This window comes from Ovis aries, chromosome 6 (genome assembly GCF_016772045.2).
Source record: "Ovis aries strain OAR_USU_Benz2616 breed Rambouillet chromosome 6, ARS-UI_Ramb_v3.0, whole genome shotgun sequence".
Lineage (NCBI taxonomy): Eukaryota > Metazoa > Chordata > Mammalia > Artiodactyla > Bovidae > Ovis > Ovis aries.
The window spans coordinates 11149973-11170488 of record NC_056059.1 but is presented as its reverse complement, the minus strand read 5'-3'; the positions used below and the strand labels follow the sequence as shown (position 1 = coordinate 11170488).

Here is a 20516-nt window from a genome sequence, read left to right as displayed (position 1 = left end):
AATGAGGCTCAGAGGAATCCCATGATTTGGTCACCCATATAAAAATAGTTGACAGAATTAGAATTTTAAAATGTGGAGATGTTTTAAGTGATTCCTTGTTATTGCCTTCTTATTACCTATAACTGTCTTGTGGCTGTGGATTCTTGTGATTTGAATGCGCTTAATTAAATTTATATGAAACCAACTCTTTTGGGACTTGCTTTTTTAAAATGAGTATTGTACATTTAAAATAGATGATGCACAAAGGAGTTAACAATAGCAAACACTCCTACAGTGGCCAGCTATTGTTTTATGTATTTTAACTCACATAATTGTCACAATAACCTCAAGAGGTGGCTGTTATTATTATCCACAATGTGAAGATGAGGCAGTTGTAGTGCAGTGAGTGTAAGGAAAGTGCCTGAGGAAACTTACACAGTGCTAAGTATTCAGTTCAGTTCAGTCGCTCAGTCGTGTCTGACTCGTTGCGACCCCGTGAAGCCCAGCACGCCAGGCCTCCGTGGGATTGCAAGGAGTTGAACTGTGACTCTGGCTTCAGAAATCTATGTACCACATTATGCACTGGGTTTCTTCAGGTTGCAATAATTCAAATAGTTTGGTAGACTTTGTCACAGAAATCACGAGAGGGTCTTATTCACTGGTTCATTTCAGAGACTAGCACGCATGCTGATAAATGCTCACGTTATTATTTCTATTGATTGAAGCTGGCTGAGGGAAGAGGTGGTTGGAGATTGTATGTATTGTATGTTACCTGTGACAAAGGCATGACTTCTTATTACCTAAGTCTGTTGTCGTATTTCATTTTAGCTTTGCCATGCTACTGAAATGGGATCCATGTGTCCTCAGGGTCTTATCTGAGGGAACGGCGTTTATCTCTTCAATGTAAAACTGCAGGTTGTGTGATAGTGGCAAGAACGCTGTAGTGGGTAGCCATTTCCTTCTTCAGGGGATCTTTCCAACCGAACCTGGATCTCCTGCATCCAGGCTGATTCCTTACTGGCTGAATCACCAGGGAAGCCAGCTAAAGAAGAATTTGAAGGGAGAGATTTACAAGGGAGATATTCTATTAGATAAACGGAGGGAGAAGTAAGTACGAGGAAAGGGATAAAGAGACCTTAATAGAATGGACTGAGATGGAAAACTTTTGTTCTGAATACTTATCAAAATAATAGCAGGGAGACATGCAAAATTTATTTTTGGATAATGATGGTGAAGAAAATTTCTCTCTTTAACCAAATACAGTTAATTATATGTTTAAGATATATATGCTTTATTATTAAAGGGAGTAGAAAAACATACTTGTTTGATGAAGCAAGAAAGAGTGGTTTGAATATTATACATTATTTCTATAACAAACATGTTTCAGCATAACTACATTAGGCATTGTAGTTAGTTGTTTAAATATATTCTCATTTAATGTTTACAATGACTCAATAAGTCTTTATTTCACAGAAAAAAAAAAAAAAACCAACTGTGACTCAAAGAAGTTCCACAAATTGAGGCTACACAACTTGTTCAAGGCAGGATTGGGATGTAAAACCCAGATACACCAAATCCACTCTCCTAGCTTCCTGGTTACACTTGTTATATGTTTGGAATTCAGGGAGTGTGTATAGAGCAAAAAAAGGAAAAGGGAAGGAAAAAGATTCATCTGTTGATTAAAACTTTGGGCTTCAGAGGAGAAACAACATTTCTTTAAGTGACCATACCAGCAATAGTATTTATTCTGAAGAAATGAGAACCAAAGATATGTTACGCATGTACTATTAATACATCAGTTATTTAACAATTTCAGTAAATGCAGAGTTCTCTTTCTGCTTTTCCTGCTCACCTCACAGGCTCACACAAGAAAATATTCATTTGTATATATATATACATCTATATCTATATATATAGTAGACTATATATATGTACTCATGGCCAAGGTGTGTTCCTATAGTTGAAGTTAAATCGTATATGCAAGTGTTTGATTTCTTTATTTCTGAAATTATTGACCACAATTGTTTTCGAGGAACTTCCATCAAGCAAATAGTTAATACGTTATGTAGCCACCAAAAACAGGCTTTCAAAATATCATTGGGCTATAAATTGCTCGAATAATTGAATCAACACTCATGGTGAACAGGTTACTTTATGTCATATTAAAACAGTGAGACAGAAGAACGAAAACTCCATAAGGTACATGTGAATGGGTTTGTTGAAATCAAGGCAAATAAAATCTCTTATTGAAGAACTTTTTTTTTTTTTTTAGAAAAAATACAGTGTTAGAGGAATTTATATTTTCCTCTCTAGCATTCTTCCTTGTTGCTTAATTATTTTGAGGCCATTGTTAAATATAAGCAAAATTTGTTTTTTGCATGAGATTTGTAATGTAATTTTTAGAGACTGGTTTTTGACAAGCATACATATTTTGATATAGATTTATATCAAATATTGTCCCTTATCTTTATTAATGTAATCAATTATTATATTTGTAAATTAAGAAAAAGAAGGAACAAAGAGAAGATACTCGCTTGTTTAAAGGTTTAAAATTTTAAAAAGTATGTCATTCAAAAGAAAGATAATTTATTTAGAATGTTAAAGAATTATGTATGTTAAATCTTGAGTCAGTAGCTCAATAGCCAGTGGGTGAAAATTGGGAAAACCAAGATATTCTTAAAATTAAAAGTTTTCAGATTTATTATAATCTTCTCACAGCCCAGAGTCCCTCTAACTAGTTCACTGTAAGAGATGAATTACATAATTAAATTAAAATTTGTTTTGTTGTCTATATTATCAGTCTTAGTAAGAAAAATGTACACTGATTGAAATGAACCAGGGGATAAGAGACTAGTTGAACTTGGAATTTGGGGGAATTTTGCTCCCAGCTCTCTGCACATAGGTGAATGATACTATATGTATTATTTGGGTGGTATATATACAAAATGGAGTATTACTCAGCCATTAAAAAGAATACATTTGAATCAGTTCTAATGAGGTGGATAAAACCGGAGCCTATTATACAGATTGAAGTAAGCCAGAAAGAAAAACACCAATACAGTATACTAACACATATATATGGAATTTAGAAAGATGGTAACGATAACCCTGTATGTGAGACAGCAAAAGAGATACAGATGTATAGAACAGTCTTTTGGACTCTGTGGGAGAGGGAGAGGATGGGATGATTTGGGAGAATGGCATTGAAACATGTATAATATCATATATGAAATGAATTGCCAGTCCAGGTTTGATGCATGATACTGGATGCTTGGGGCTGGTGCACTGGGATGACCCAGAGGGATGGTACGGGAAGGGAGGAGGGAGGGGGGGTTCAGGATGGAGAACACATATATACCTGTGGCGGATTCATGTTGATGTATGGCAAAACCAATACAATATTGTAAAGTAATTAACCTCCAATGAAAATAAATAAATTTATATTTTTTTTAAAAAGAAAATGGTGAAAATTAGTTACACTAAAAAAAAAATCTAGAGATAAGTTGGACTCTTAATAACATGAATTTTACCCGATATGAAAAGTATCTCATCTGATTTCTGTAAATATCTATGGGGGAAAAAAGTTAATCTCTAGTTCACAAAAGAAAAAATTAGAATGCAAACTGGAGGAAATTAACAAAAAAGCTAGAGCTCTAAATACACAATTGTTATGATTTTAGCGTGCTTAATGGAATGCTCTCCAGTACAAGGTCACCTAAGTAACAGTAAGGTTGAGAAATTAAGCCTCATGCCTAAAAAAGAATCAACAAACATATCAGTTTGTGATTTGCATCAACACATGCCCAGAAAAAATCTTAACATTTCTAAAAAATAAAGCCTTTAGATGCAGTGGGAAAACAAAAGAAAAGCAAACAAAAATCTTAATAAAGTATAAATCCAAAGCTGAATCCTGGAATAAACTATGTAAAAATCATTGGTCTCTTTTAGATTATACTTGAATTGTTTGCTTAAAACCACAAAAAACAAATAAACAAAAACAAAGATCTTCCATTTCCTTTGAAGATGTTGAATTATGTCAAGATAATGTTACTTACAGCCTGTAGAAAAATTACTCTGGAGGAAGGATGAATTCATAGGTAATGTTCCAAATTTACTTTGATTTTCTGTTCTGCTCAAATTTTACCCTCATGTATCACTGAAAAGATTAACAATGATTTAACGTATCTTCATTGACAAATGAGACAAAAATTCAACTAGCATGACAATTTCCAAATGGAAGAGTAACCTACAACTCTAAGACAGGAAGAGTATCATTTCTTCTCCAGAAATTAATTTTTGGATGACATGGCTGAGAAATAGGTTTTAATTTAGAGAATTTGTGGTGTTTAAAGAGGTAAATTTTAGATTACATTTCTTCTGTTAAATAGGCATTAAAAACATAATCTTCTGCGTTAGTATATGCACTTGCATAAATAAAATTCCATGCTTTAAATGATTGATATATACTACATAAAAGGCACAAGTGCCTCACTCTACCTGTAAACACATATTACTATTTTCTTTCCAGTCTTATCAATAAAGTATTTTTCTTTTCGTTCTGGGGATAGCAAAAAAATATACAAATACTACATCATTATCAAAATGGAAATACCTAGATTAATAGTATGGTAAGATTTTTACCCATGGAAAGATGGCCTTACACATAGTAGTTAATATTATGTAAAGTATGCATTTTCACATTAATTTATCCCCCAAATCTCTGATAGATGGTGTTGGAACCAGAATGCAAAATTCACGGAGAATGGAATGTTGGCCAGATAAAATACTATTATGAGCTAATTGCAGATGGTACCCTCCTACAAGATCAAAACAGACCAAGCATGTGGGAGGTTACAACTTTAAAACTTGGGCAAGTCAAGGACATTCCTAAAGAGGATTAACAGAGGAAAACATATTCTATTTATTCTATAAATAGAATAAATAATAACTGCTCAAAATAAGAATATAAGATTACACTGATAAATTCACAACAAATGCAAAATTGTTTTCAAATTAGCAAGGGAAAATGTACACCCTTAATTCTGATATTGGTTTACTACCAGCCTCATTTACATATATCACAGTTTTTTTTTCCTTAAGATTTCAACTTGTTACTTGCATATAATCAGGGTTCTGAGTAAAACATAGTTTCCAAAATGTTATGGTTAACAGAGGAACTGGGTTGTGTCATGATTCCCACACTGCAAGCTGGGTAGTGCCATAAAAGCCCACATTATTTCCCAAAAGCTCACATAGGAATTATGCTAGTAATCGCCAATGCGTGCATATATAATAGTTTTCATTTTTATGAAAAAGATAGAAGGAGATTTATTCACATGGTCCTCTATTGACAATCACAAGTGCATTAAAGGGATAAAAGGTGGGGAGCTTGCTTTTCTGTTTCATAGTAAAAGTCAGTGTCTTGTGAGTCTTAGTTCTCTTCTCCAGTGCTATCTCACTTTTTGAAGCTCCTGTCTCAGCCATGACGGTAGAGGCTGCCCCAGTCTGTGTAACAGTTTGGACAATTCCACATTATGATCTCTGTAGTAATTAGAGAGGAAGGTTCTAGACTGAAAGCAAAAAGAAGGGAGTTATTAGTTCATTAAATGAGATTGTGCAAATTTATTAACAAATTCTACAGCAATGGGACTGCATATAAAACAGGCATTTCTTTCTATTTTCCCATGGATGCCGTTTATTTTCACCTTTAGGAAAGATTTGACAGAAGTATAGTTGCAAAATAAAAATGAGTCCAGGAATAACTAATATATCTTATTTTTCCTAGAGCATTTGGAGAATTAGCTTTTTTGAATTTTTTAAACTGAAGTATAATTTGACACAGTATTATATCAGTTTTGGGTATACAACATTGAATCAATATTTTTATACATTAAATACCATCCGTCAGCGAGGAGGGCATGGCGTCCCACTCAATATAAAGCACACTTTTTTACTGAGGGATTGATGAAGAGGTTGATGAGAGGCATGTAATACTAAAGAACAATGAGGTAAATATGGACCAGATGAGGCACAATATCTACAGAAAAGAAACACCTTTGTTTATGAAATTGGTCACTTTATGTAAAATTGGGTCACAGCATTAAGATAATCAGTCAACATAATCATAAAAGCTGAATTTCATGATTAAAGAAATAATTTGCCATGTTATAAAATGCTTTCTACATTTATTTAGGCCAAAACCAGATTTTTTAAAAAACCATTAAGTTTTCTACTTCACAGATATTATAAGGTCTTATTATAAAGGTCATTATAGTGATCTTTCCTGGGATTCTTATGTTCCTAACCAAGCTGGAGTGATTGGCAATTTTTAGATGAACGGCTGAAAAAAGGATTATAAAATATATCTGTGGTTTTAGTTTATTTTATTCCAAGAAGACAAAAAAAATGTTAATGGGTTTTTTCTTTGAATGTCACTTATCTCATATTAGAATCATTGAACATAGTTCTGTGTCTTTTTTATAAAATAATAGAGGTGAATGTTTTTCCTGTGAAATATAGGCAGCAGTTTCCATTTGGTCAAACTTACACCATCTCTGGTAGGCTGCAGTCCATGGGGTCACTAAGAGTTGGACATGACTGAGCAACTTCACTTTCACTTTTCACTTTGATGCATTGGAGAAGGAAATGGCAACCCACTCCAGTGTTCTTGCCTGGAGAATCCCAGGGATGGGGGAGCCCGCTGAGTTGCCATCTATGGGGTCGCACAGAGTCGGACATGCCTGAAGCAACTTAGCAGCAGCAGCAGCAGCAGCATACCGTCTCTCTTAAACCCCTCACAATATTTTAGCACAAAGTAGTTTCCTTCTTTCTAAAATTCCCTTAGCAACTTGTATACTGTGGAAATGAATTCAAGATAACTACTTTTTTTCTTGTCCATCCACTAGGTTTTTCACTACATCTCTTCCCTTCAAGCAGATTGTGAACACTTCAAATTCTGGATAAGATGTTTATAGTAGTGGAGTCGTTACATTGATTTCTTGGTTGATCAACGTGATTTTTGAAGCCTTTTTGAAATTATTGGGTTCAAAGGTATAATTTGAGAACCTTCTGGTTCTTCTGTTTCCTTAGCAACACTTAATCACTTCCATCCTCCTTATGCCCACACTGTCTTAGGAGAGATAACTTATTATATCTTCTCAGTTGATTGGTAACTAGTTTCCCAATCCTTCTGTCTCCTCATACCATAACTTTTACTGATAGGTTTTTCTCCCCTGCCTTTTTGCAGTTTGATATTGTTTTATATATTTTTTTATAAACAAGTGACCATAACTAGTTTACTCTCCTATAATAAATCTAGGCTCATAATAACTGTTTTATCCTGTAACCTATTTGTGACATTTTGAATTATAATAAGAAATATATAGTTGGTCATTGACTCCACTTCTGGCACAAGGCTCACTTGGAATTTCCTAAGTGAGATAATGATAAAGGTATACTTTGTTTTGTTAATGAGGTAGCTTTTTGTTTTTGTTGTTAAGTCATCCAGTTATGTCCAACTTTTCATGACCAAATGGACTGCAGCATGCCAGGCTTCCATGTCCCTCACCATCTCCTGAAGTTTGTCCAAGTTCATGTGTATTGCATCGGTGATGCCATCAAGCCATCTCATCCTCTGACACCCTCTTTTCCTTCTGTCCTCAATCTTTCCCAGCATCAGGGACTTTTCCAATCAGTTGGCTGTTTGTGTCAGATGACAAAATACTGGAGTTTCAGCTTCAGCATCAGTCCTTCCAAGGAGTATTCAGGGCTGATTTCCCTTAAGTTGACTGGTTTGACCTTGGTGTCCAAGGGACTTTCAGGAGTCTTTTCCAGCATCACAGTTTGAAGGCATTAATTCTTTGGCTCTGTGTCTTCTTTATGCCTCCAGCTCTCACAACCGTGCCTCACCACTGGGAAGACCATAGCCTTTGGACTATGGACCTTTGTCGGCAGAGTAATGTTTCTGCTTTTCAACACACTGCCTAGGTTTGTTATAGCTTTCCTGCCAAGAAGCAAATGTCTTCTGATTTCATGGGTGCAGTCACCATCTGTGGTAATTTTAGAGCCCAAGAAGAGGAAATCTGTCATTACTTCCACCATTTCTCCCTCTATCTGCCATAAAGTAAAGGTGCCGAACGCAATGATGTTAGTTTTTTTTTTTTTAATATTTAGTTTTAAATTGGCTCTTTAACTCTCCTCTTTCACCGTCAAGAGGCTCTTTAGTTCCTTTTCATTTTCTACCATTAGAGTGGTATCATCTGGATATCTGAGGTGGTTGCTGTTTTTCCCTGAGGGACCTGACACTCTTTCTTTGTAGACAGTGTCCGTATTGTGTTGAGTTGTGGAGACCCAGCTGGTACCTGAGCCTTGCTTGGTGATATGGAAAAACTTACCCCCCACATGTTGTAATTGTTCATCAAAACAGTTTACTCTCCATGGCTCAACTCAGTAGCATTCATGGTATCAGTTCAGCTCAGTTCAGTCACTCAGTCGTGTCCGACTCCCTGTGACCCCGTGAATCGCAGCATGCCAGGCTTCCCTGTCCATCACCAACTCCCGGAATTCACTCAAACTCAGGTCCATCGAGTCAGTGATGCCATCCAGCCATCTCATCCTCTGTCGTCCCCTTCTCCTCCTGCTTCCAATCCCTCCCAGCATCAGGGTCTTTTCCAATGAGTCAGCTCTTCTCATGAGGTGGCCAGAGTATTGGAGTTTCAGCTTTAGCATCAGTCCTTCCAATGAACACCCAGGACTGATCTTTAGAATGGACTGGGTGGATCTCCTTGCAGTCCAAGGGACTCTCAAAAGTCTTTTTCAACACCACAGTTCAAAAGCATCAATTCTTTGGCTCTCAGCTTTTTTCACAGTCCAACTCTCACATCCATATATGACCACTGGAAAAACCAGAGCCTTGACTAGACAAACCTTTGTTGGCAAAGTAATGTCTCTGCTTTTGAATATGCTATCTAGATTGGTCATAACTTTCCTTCCAAGAAGTAAGCGTCTTTTAATTTCATGGCTGCAACCACCATCTGTAGTGATTTTGGAGCCCCCCAAAATAAAGTTTCCACTGTTTCCCCATTTATTTCCCATGAAGTGATGGGACTGGATGCCATGATCTTAGTTTTCTGAATGTTGAGCTTTAAGCCAACTTATTCACTCTCTTCTTTCACTTTCATCAAGAAGCTTTTTAGTTTCTCTTCACTTTCTGCCATAAGGGTGGGGTCATCTGCATATCTGAGGTTATTGATATTTCTCCTGGCAATCTTGATTCCAGCTTGTGTTTCTTCCAGTCCAGCGTGTCTCATGATGTACTCTGCATAGAAATTAAATAAGCAGAGTGACAATATACAGCCTTGACGTACTCCTTTTCCTATTTGGAACCAGTCTGTTGTTCCATGTCCAGTTCTAACTGTTGCCTCCTAACTTGCATATAGGTTTCTCAAGAGGCAGGTCAGGTGGTCTGGTATTCTTGTCTCTTTCAGAATTTTCCACAGTTTATTGTGATCCACACAGTCAAAGGCTTTGGCATAGTCAATAAAGCAGAAATAGATGTTTTTCTGGAACTCTCTGGCTTTTTGCATGATCCAGTGGATGTGGGCAATTTGATCTCTGGTTCCTCTGACTTTTCTAAAACCAGCTTGAACATCAGGAAGTTCACGGTTCACGTATTGCTGAAACCTGGCTTGGAGAATTTTGAGCATTACTTTACTAGCATGTGAGATGAGTGCAATTGTGTGGTAGTTTGAGCATTCTTTGGCATTGTCTTTCTTTGGGACTGGAATGAAAACTGACCTTTTCCAGTCCTGTGGCCACTGCTGAGTTTTCCAAATTTGCTGACATATTGAGTGCAGCACTTTCACAGCATCATCTTTCAGGATTTGAAATAGCTCAACTGGGATTCCATCACCTCCACTAGCTTTGTTCATAGTGATGCTTTCTAAGGCCCACTTGACTTCACATTCCAGGATGTCTGGCTCTAGGTGAGTGATCATACCACTGTGATTATCTGGGTCATGAAGATCTTTTTTGTACAGTTCTTCTGTGTATTCTTGCCACCTCTTCTTAATATCTTCTGCTTCTGTTAGGTCCATACCATGCATGGTATAGGCACTTGATATACGTATTCAGTATTTAACAATAACACATATATTTTATACAAAATCATTGTTTACTAGATTACTTGTTTGAGCCCTTTACACATTTGGAAAGAAGTTACTATTCAGTATTTATATTTGAATTGAGTCCCATCAGAATACAATTTCCATGAATATCTACTAATCATCTCTATCTGTTGGTCTATCTCTCTTCTAAATATATAAAATTATTGATAGCAAAGAAAGTCAAGAAAATGGAATCAAATTTATTGTCTCCTAATTTTGAAACAGTTGTGTATACAGGGTTCTACTGTAACAGGAAAGGATTAATTCTGTCTCCCTGTTGGAACTGTTTCTTTGACTTGTTTTCCATTGCTTTTGTCATCATAGTCATACATTAATGGCCTGCCTCAGAGAATCCTGCCCCTCTGCCTGACTGTTAACTTAAAGTGCCTTTGTTCAGAACTCTGTCTGCCTGTAGATGGCAGGAAGAAGTTAACACATCTCTCTGCCTGAGGCTTGCCATTCTGGTAAATGTTTGCAAGATTAATGGCCTTTTTACGTTGTTTCCTCACATTGTCCTATCTCTGATCCATAAAAGAACCTGGCATCCAGACCCAGATAAGATGGCTATTTTGAGATGTTAGTCTGCCATCTTCTCTGTCAGCCAGCTTTCGGAATAAAGTCATACTTCTCATCCCAACACCTCCTCGCTCAGATTCATTGGCCTATTGTGTTGCAAGCAAAGCATGCTTGGACTCAACACTACCAGAGAATTTCAAAGATAAGGAAAATATTACCTCTGGATCCATGGGTGGATACTTTCGACCCTTGCTTTTTCCAAGGCATTTGGTCTTCCCTCCTTCCAATAGTTGACACCAAAAGCCCTTTTGGGGATCAAAACTACAAAAGATCAAAGATATAAATGAAAATAAAGATATAATGATTATAAATTATATACAGAATTTTAAGAGAATCTCACCAATTGTACAATGGAAATGCACTTTCATATACTCATGCTTTGATTTAATTTAATTCAATTCTATAAATATTAATTGAATCAATTTGAGAGAATTTAATTGAAATTAACTATATGTTATATATTTTTGAATATTTCTAATGTAATGAAAAAGGACATATGGATATTTAGTCTTTTCTTATGATGAAATTATTAGGTTTTTATATTTTATCTATTCATCCATAAAAGATCAAGGATGAATCAACAAAACTGTAATCATATATACAGGGCTTTACAATATTTATTTTTTTATTTATATGATTTCCCTGTCAAAATATATTAGCAAATTTCTTTGAAATCATTTAATAGTATATATTAAGGTGACGATATAATATAAACATATTTATTTGAATACAAACATGAATTTTAAAGCTTCTAAGAAGAAATACTAATTTTTTTAAACAGTTCAAGACATTTACACTTTTCAAGGATGAAATTAAAAGGCTAAAGCTATAGTTCAGTATATTTTTCCAGAGAAAATAAGACACGGGTTATACAAATGGTGAGTGGAACATTAGACAACTCTTCATTTCTTTTGTTGAAGGTGAATGATTCTATTGGATCATTCAGATCTCGATACTCATAAAAAAAAAAATTCTAACATTGTTTTGTGACCTTGGCCGCACAAAGTTACCAAAGAAAGAATGTGTAATCTAATTGTTTGTTTAAACTCAGATATGTAAGAATTTTCGTTTAGGACTAACAAGATAGGAAAAAGGAAAGAATAAACCAAATAGGAAGGGAAATTTTAGATTTACTGCTATGGGAATTTCTGCATGCATAAAACATCGAAAAGGTTTGCATTTTTGTTGCTCAGCAGATGTTTTAGAAGGATGAAGCATAATTGACTAGGATGTAAAGTTAATTAGTTGCAGAATATTTTGTTGCCCTGGGCCCATTCCTATAATACCAATGCACCTGCAATTTGCTTCTGCACATATGTGAACTCATTTAGGGGGAGAGGGAAATTTTCTTCACAGTTCCCTGCCCAATCTATTATTAGAGACCTGATCCTCACAGTCCAGGTTGTCCTAGTACATGTTATCAATTAAAATTAAATACATCACTGGTTACATGGATAAAAGGAAGACAGAGTCATTTCCAACCTGGACATTTCCAATCTGTGTCTTGCCTATCATAGGCCTTTTTTGGTTTTATTAATTTCCTAGGAGGAAGAACAATTTGGCATGCCGTGCAAAATGAAATGGGGGAGGCAGCATAACGGTGCCCCTAAACAGCATCTTCTGTCTCAGGATGAGAATGTTTAACTGCATTAAGGTAAAATACAGCTTTGGCAACCAAGTTAAGATATTTATACACACTGAGAGCATCTCCTCTGCTCTCGGGTGTGCAGAGGTCTCAGGACGGGCTCCCGTCTCTCTCACTCTCCAAACAGTTGTTATGAATCAGAGCTTAATATGATCTGAGGAAGGAGAGCCATCCAGACTATTGAAAGTCATTCTTTTATATAGGGTTGTTAAAACCTTGAATCCACATTATTTTACTGTGCTGGTATCATTTATTGCATTGACAATGTTATAAACACGGAGTCTAACAAAGGGCATTTATTCTTGCTAAGTTATATCAATTCCTTGTTTTATGGTTTGGTTTAGCAGGCGTGAAATTGTGAAATTAAGATGCAAAGGCTTTCTCAAATAACTGTTAGATAACTTTGAGGACATGAATTGGTTGCCACAAGACTTCTTTTATTACACTGAACATCACTGTAGTTATTAATTTTTGTGATGTGTGAGACATATTAAAAACCATATATTCTGTACTTGTTTGTAATCTCTTCTTTAAAAGTATGATTTTATAGGTTTATTGAACCGTAAGGAACTATTTGTAGTAAACAGGCTAAAACCATTCCCTGAACTACTGCAGGGAGAAAGGGGAGGCCATGCTGACACCAATGACTCTTCATGTAAGTGTATTAGAGGACGCTCTGTCTACTTAATCAACAGGGGCCATGCGTGTGTTGTTATTTCCATATGTAGGGAAAAACTTCATTAGGTGTGTTTTAGTGGATAAGGAAAAACCCAATCTTATTACTGCTTTTCCTGCCCCTCCATTACCCTTTCTAACTGTCTAATTGCTGATTCTAATCTGGTGTGAACTGGGAAATTATATAATCAGGCTTGTAAAATTTTGCCTAAAACGTAATAGGCTTTATATCAGGCCTTGTGAAGGAGTCAAGTACATGACCTTTTAAATGTATATTTTGACAGCTTGGAGGTTTTGTTTTTGTTTGTTATTTTGCCTCTTTCCTTTTTTTGTTCCATTTTTAAGTACCCGAAGTATACGATTTTATTTCCCAAGCTGACTGCAACCATATCCCTTCCCCACCTCCGCCCTTGCCCCTCCCCAGCAATAGGAGGAGGCTCCTTTCCATCCCTGTGGATTTGGACTGGCTCTAGTGACTTGCTTGCAATCAACAGAATATGGTGTAAGTGACGCTGCGTGACTTGCAAGGCTAGGTCAGAGAAGGCCTTGAACCGTGTTCCCTCCACATCTCATTCCCTCTCAGAACACACAGTCACTACCAGGAGGTGCGAGTGGCAAAGAACCTGCCTGCCAATGCAGGGGACCTAAGAGACTCAGATTCGATCCCAGGGGACCTAAGATCCCCCGGAGGAGGGCATGGCTACCCACTCTTGTATTCTTGCCTGGAGAATCCCATGGACAGAGGGGCCTGGTGGGCTACAGCCCATGGGGTTCCAAAGAGTTGATTGTGACTGAAGTGACTTAGGATGCTCACTGCAAGAAAGCCACCCAGAGAGATCTCGTCCCATTGAGCTCAGCTTTGAGCCATCCAGTCTAAGAGCCAAAGACGTGAGTGAAGAAGCCTCCAGAAAACTCCACTCTCCAGCCATTCAAGTCATACCTAGATATTCATGTCTTCCCAGATACGGTCCCAGGTATTTTGAGCAAAGACAAGTTGTCTTGGCTATGTCCTGTCTAAATTCCCAGCCCACAGGATCCACGAACATAATAAAATGGCTATGGTTACATGCTGGTAGGTTTGGGGAGGTTTACTGTACAATAATAGGCCACTGCAATGTTATACATGATTATATTTTGTCATACACAATGTAATAAATACAGAGTAAAACATGAATGTCTCCCTTTCCCAGTTCTGCCTGAAATACTACTCATTTTCATAGGGCTAACTGTGGCCATCAACATTTTGTTTCTAATGTGCAAATTACTTGGGGATAAAGATTATCTGTTTCACCTCTGTAACCTCCATTCCTAGGACACTTTCTGCACAGAGTAGGCATGTAAGACATAAACTTGTGTTGGGAAAGAGCTCACAAAAAGGGAAATTTGTGATATATAAAGTGGCTAAAATGTGTTCTATGGGCATATTCTTATGCCAATAAAATATCCTGGTATTCGAAAGGGATGTACTAATGAATAATGAGGACATTCCTTTGACTGCTTTTTAAATTCATAGCTAGTATTAATGATGCTATATACACACCTACCAGTGATAATTTATGATGGCAAATAATGGAAATGAAATCAAGCATGAGAATAGACTCACGTTAGTGCTTCAGAGTAATTATAATGAAGTGTAACTCCCAGAAACTTCTGGACTTCATCCATCACAGTAGCTGGGTCAGATCTTAGCTGCTGTCCATCAATAATTAGCAACTGTAGAGTCAAAAATAGTCACTCTATGAAGAACAAAACTATATTAGGTAGACAGATCTGCCTCCCTTGACCTGGTAGGATGTTAATCAATTAGATCAGTGTGAATAGAAAGGAAATACGCACTCTTTAGCATACATATGCATGTTTACTATTCTGATGTCCTTCCAAATAAAACAACAAAGTTTGCCAAAGGCATTATTCATAACCCTTAACTAACGTGATTGTAAATCAGAAATAGACATTGACACTTTCTTGATTCAGTAGTGCAGTAGAAACACGATTTTCCATCTGTTCTGTAATCGGGTAATTATCCAAACTATGAAATCCCATGAGTTAATTTTAGAGTGAAGGGCTTAGAAATAATGGGCATACAAATGAAAATTACCCATCTATTCTCCTTACAAACCATGGCAGAGAACTCAGGTTTTGGTTGTGAGCCGAACTGGAATGAAGAAGATAAAGGATGTGGACACTTTCCTCAAATCCTTATTTCCTGTTCTATCCCAGGTTCTTAGAGCTTTTACAGTACTTCCTATTTTGACAGTCTTATCCATGACCTTCTTTTCACATAAGAGTTCCACGTGATCGGTGATGCATGGGTATTTGCACACGGTGTTCAATATATGTTCCATTTAACTGGCGGTTCTGGTATTGGTTACTGCCTACGAAGCACGTGAAGCCTCCTGTGTGAGGACAAGATCCTAAGAACGTGTTTCATAGTCACTTAACATTGTAGTACTACCGCTGCCTTTAGAAACGTAAAAATCCACATTTCTTCCTTAGGTCTGATCATCTCTGATGATAAATTGCTGTCTGTGGCAATGTTAATTTATATTTTCTGTTTGTCAGTGCAACACTATCATGATACAATAAACAGAAGAAATTCATTTCAAGACATTACCTGAGAAGTAGCAAAGTAAGTGAGCCATCTTTCTATGTGGACTGCATACCAGCCAGGTATGAGACATCTCCTCTGCAAAGTTTTCAGGTCAGATGGGGCCCAATGTCCTGTTGTGATAACTTCATAGAAATTAAACCTCAGGGCAGCTGGATCTTCATGTGATCTTTGGTGCTTTAACAAGAAAGTCAATCGTACAATCAATCTTTATGCCTGCAAACGTATGTGTGCCTGTATGTGTTTGATGTGTGGATGAGTGTGGGTGTCTTTTATGCCAGAAAGGTAATGAGAAATGATTACTTGATTTTAGAATGATAAACAGGTGAAAAGTACATGCTGTATTGAAACCTAGGCATTGGCATATGGCTTCTATAGAGTATAAGCCTTCTATACATATCAAGTGGCATTCACATAAGCCTGTAGCTGTCTTCTCATATAAAATATTTAGGTGCAAGACAAGAGACAGAGTACAAGGATTTTCTCCATGGATCTGATTAGAAGTGAAAAGATGTCAGGGACCAGGTGAATCAAACCTGATGAAAAGAGACTTCAACTGGCGGGGGTTGGCTGCCACATTACTGTGCTCTTGTTTCGTTACAGCCGCTCTGGCAAGGTCTGACAATTCCCCAATATCCCTGTGTGGCAGGTGCCATGTGTACAGAGAAGGCAGGTATCTATAACACTTGTTTAGATGTTACATTCATGTTGATGTTGCCCAAGGCACTTTGCTTTTTCCCTCCCAAGGGCTTCTACCTAACTGCTAATTCCTAAATACGAATTCACTAGCCTGCTTTTTAGTATCAGATCCTCTGAGTCTTTCACAGCCAACCATCATTGGTCAAGTTCAAAAGCCCAACACAAGTCAATATAATGTCATAAGCATTTATCAAGATCCTTGCCAGAACAAAGAACTGCAATAGATTATAGAGATAAAAAGATATAGGTAAGACAAAACGCTGTCTTCAAAGAAATAAAAACCTTACATGGAAAGCAACAAATCAACAGATTGTGATAAAGTCGTATGTATGATAGAGGTATAAGTTTTTTTGCTGTGATAGCCAGACCAATAAGCGATCAGTTCTGAATGAAATGTGAAGGTATTTTTTAATGATTCAAGCTTTTGGGCTAAAATGTAGTGATAAAGATTTTGATAAGCAGAAAAAAAAATAAATGTGGAAACTGAAGAACTTTAAAGTAAATCTGAGTGAAGATGAATGAGGTGTGTGGGAATGGACAAATTGCTTTTGCAAGATATCTCAAAGTGAACTTAAAGAAAATTTACTACAGGATAAGTTTGGAAGTATATTGCAGCCTAATAGAACTACGTAATAGTAGGAGAAGGCAATGGCAACCCACTCCAGTACTCTTGCCTGGCAAATCCCATGGACGGAGGAGCCTGGTAGGCTGCAGTCCATGGTGTTGCTAGGAGTCTGACACGACTGAGTGACTCCACTTTCAGTTTTCACTCTCATGCATTGGAGAAGGAAATGGCACCCCCACTCCAGTACTCTTGCTTGGAAAATCCCATGGACAGAGGAGCCTAGAAGACTGCGGTCCATGGGGTTGCTGAGGGTTGGACACAAATGATTGACTTCTTTTTCACTTTTCACTTTGATGCATTGGGAAGGAAATGGCAACCCACTGCAGTGTTCTTGCCTGGAGAATCCCAGGGACAGGGTAGCCTGGTGGGCTGCCGTCTATGGGGTCTCACAGAGTTGGACACGACTGAAGTGTCGCAGCAGCAGCAGCAGCAGGCCCTATATTGGAGAAGGAAATGGCACCCCACTCCAGTACTCTTGCCTGGAAAATCTCATGGATGGAAGAGCCTGGTAGGCTGCAATACATGGGGTGGCACAGAGTTGGACACGACTGAGGGACTTCACTTTCACTTTCCTGCATTGGAGAAGGAAATGGCAACCCACTCCAGTGTTCTTGCCTGGAGAATCCCAGAGACGGGAGAGCCTGGTGGGCTGCCATCTATGAGGTCACACAGAGTTGGACACGACTGAAGCGACTTAGCAGCACCAGCAGCAGCAGGCCTTATATAACCAACCTAGATAGCATATTCAAAAGCAGAGACATTACTTTGCCAACAAACGTCCATCTAGTCAAGGCTATGGTTTTCCCAGTGGTTATGTATAGATGTGAGAGTTGGACTGTGAAGAAGGCTGAGCGCCGAAGAATTGATGCTTTTGAACTGTGGTGTTGGAGAAGACTCTTGAGAGTCCCTTGGACTGCAAGGAGATCCAACCAGTCCATTCTGAAAGAGATCAGCCCTGGGATTTCTTTGGAAGGAATGATGCTAAAGCTGAAACTCCAGTGCTTTGGCCACCTCATGAGAAGTGTTGACTCATTGGAAAAGACCCTGATGCTGGGAGGGATTGGGGGCAGGAGGAGAAGGGGACGACAGAAGATGAGATGGCTGGATGGCATCACTGACTCGATGGATGTGATTTTGAGTACACTCTGGGAGTTGGTGATGGACAGGGAGGCCTGGCGTGCTGCAATTCATGGCGTCACAAATAGTCGGACACGACTGAGCAACTGAACTGAACTGAGCTGAGGCCCTATGTATGTTAGAAATAAAAACTACTAAGAAAGTAAAGATGATTAACTGATAGGTGGTTAAAGAGTAACTAGTGAGTGGTAGTGGAGAAGGAAATGGCAACCCACTGCAGTGTTCTTGCCTGGAGAATCCCAGGGACAGAGGAGCCTGGTGGGCTGCCCTCTATGGGGTCGGGTCGCACAGAGTCGGACACGACTGAAGTGACTTAGCAGCAGCAGCAATGAGTGGTAGATGAGTAGAAATAAAACTTTAGAACCTCTCTCATAATTGTATATTTATTGACCTTCTCTGTAAATGCTACATACATAGAGACTACATAATATATTTACTTAATATAAGATGTAGAAACAACATAACTTGAATAAATATAAATATACTCTGTGCATTATTAATAAAGTAATGCTAACATTTTTACTTCACACTGTGATAATATGGAATTGTACTTATTCTGCTTTATATTGACTTACACCAGTCTAGCATCAACTTTTTTTAATATTCATGCAACGAAAAAGATTAGCATAAAAATATGACCAGAAGTCACAAAAGAACTGGAAAAAATAGCACTGCAGGTCCTCTGTGAGGCCCATTATAAAAATGTGGAGTAGAAATTATAGTGGCAGGTGACATTTGTAGGAGTTTCTGAATTATACCTGTCAAGCTTCAGATTTACGGTACTTACTGAAGAGAGGGGACTGGCTAAGTAATAGGTTGCATTATTTTGAAATGTACAGTGGTCTGGGAAACCTACTCTTAGCAATATAGCAGTAAAAAGTATTATCAGAAAAAATTATTCCTTTCAAATGTGCATGTTCAAAGAATTTACTTGAAAAAAGAGGCATAGTTTCTCTCTTTTTAAAAAATGGTTGAATCCATGTGGAAAAAAAAAAGACTCATATAAATCTGCTCTGAGTAGTGATTGTGCTTTCTGCCAGGAAAATGTGCAATAATTTGCCCCATGTATTCACATTCAAAATGTTTCATTAAGGCTTACTATCTCAGTATTCTAGGCACAATTAAAAAAAATTATCTTGCTTTGCAACATGAATTTTGATAAAGTGAGAAAGACACATTTTTGTATCTTGAGGAAGTCACTGACTCATGGACTCTACTAATAATTTCTGGATTTTGCTCCCAAGACAAGTGTTCCACTTTAGTCCCCAACCTCTTGCAATCTCAGTTTGCAGAACCATATTTTTCTGTCCATTGCTATTTATTCTCAGCAACATATGTTTATTGAAGAAATTTTGAAAGGACAAGAGAAAAAAGGAAAAATAAAAATTACATGTTATTTAAAAATGTTATTAAATGTTTTCTTTTAATCTTCTTTATTTTGGCATTAATTTATGTATACCTTCATATTCATTGTTTTTAGTACATATAGATTGTTATCACCATACACTCAACAGCATCAACTTTAATTAGGTGTTCATTGCAGTAAGCAATTTTACATTTCTCTGGTCAAGTTTATCTCATTCCTGTACGAAGAATTCACACCCTCTCTTTTTCCTCCTCAAATTACTGCCTCTCAAATTATCCCTCTCTTTTTCCTAGGTTAATTCATTCTCAACTTTCTAAAATAAAAGAGACAATCATAGTCACTTTAATGTCTCTATCCCAGACCTCCAAATTTACCAGCATGTACATTTATATACTTGTCCTCCCTTAAGTTTCAGCACAGGGGTTCTTAATAGAAACCCACTGATAGAATTCAGAGGACCTTAGAAATTGGATCTGTAAAAAAAAAAAAAAAAAAGATGCCTCTTTATTTTTAGTAACTTTTAAATAAAATTTAGTAGTTATTGTACCTGTAATTTTACCACCAATAATCAATTCTTTTATATCACATTATAGGTCTTTCAGTTCTATCAAAAGTTGTTTATGCTCATCATTGCTTCAAACAGTAGCATTATCCCCAACATTAGATCTTGCCATTTAATGATGTTACTTTTAAAAGCAGCAAATTTGATAATTATACTTCTGATATATTGGTATACACCGATTTGATAATTATACTTCTATATACTTTTTTCCTTTTTAATATTATATATTTAAAGCTTTGAAAATATGTTTCTGGAATGGGGCACATAGACTCATCTGACAGCCAGAATGGACCCAGCACAAGGAAAGTGAGACTCTGTAAAGGGAGTGCTGTCTCCCATCCAAGCTGATTCCTGCCCTTGTGGCTCAGTTGGTAAAGAACCTGCCTTCAGGCTTACTTCACTCTGTATAATCGGCTCCACTTTCATCCACCTCACACATATATATGGAATTTAGAAAGATGGTAACGATAACCCTGTATGC

General features: G+C 37.2%; 1 protein-coding gene across 2 annotated transcripts in view; it reads right to left on the bottom strand.

Moving 5' to 3' along the window:
* Positions 1-1249: 1249 nt before the first annotated feature.
* The window catches only part of LOC101112819 (N-deacetylase and N-sulfotransferase 4), a 343774-nt gene continuing 324507 nt past the window's right edge, over positions 1250-20516 (bottom strand). For both annotated transcript variants that reach the window (XM_027970794.3, XM_060417521.1), the window contains 4 exons: positions 15653-15823; positions 14642-14751; positions 10877-10979; positions 1250-5549 (listed from right to left, as the gene is read on the bottom strand). In XM_027970794.3, coding sequence (XP_027826595.2) covers positions 5430-5549; positions 10877-10979; positions 14642-14751; positions 15653-15823 — 504 coding nt within the window. In that variant the 3' untranslated portion in view covers positions 1250-5429. The remainder of the gene's footprint in view (positions 5550-10876; positions 10980-14641; positions 14752-15652; positions 15824-20516) is intronic.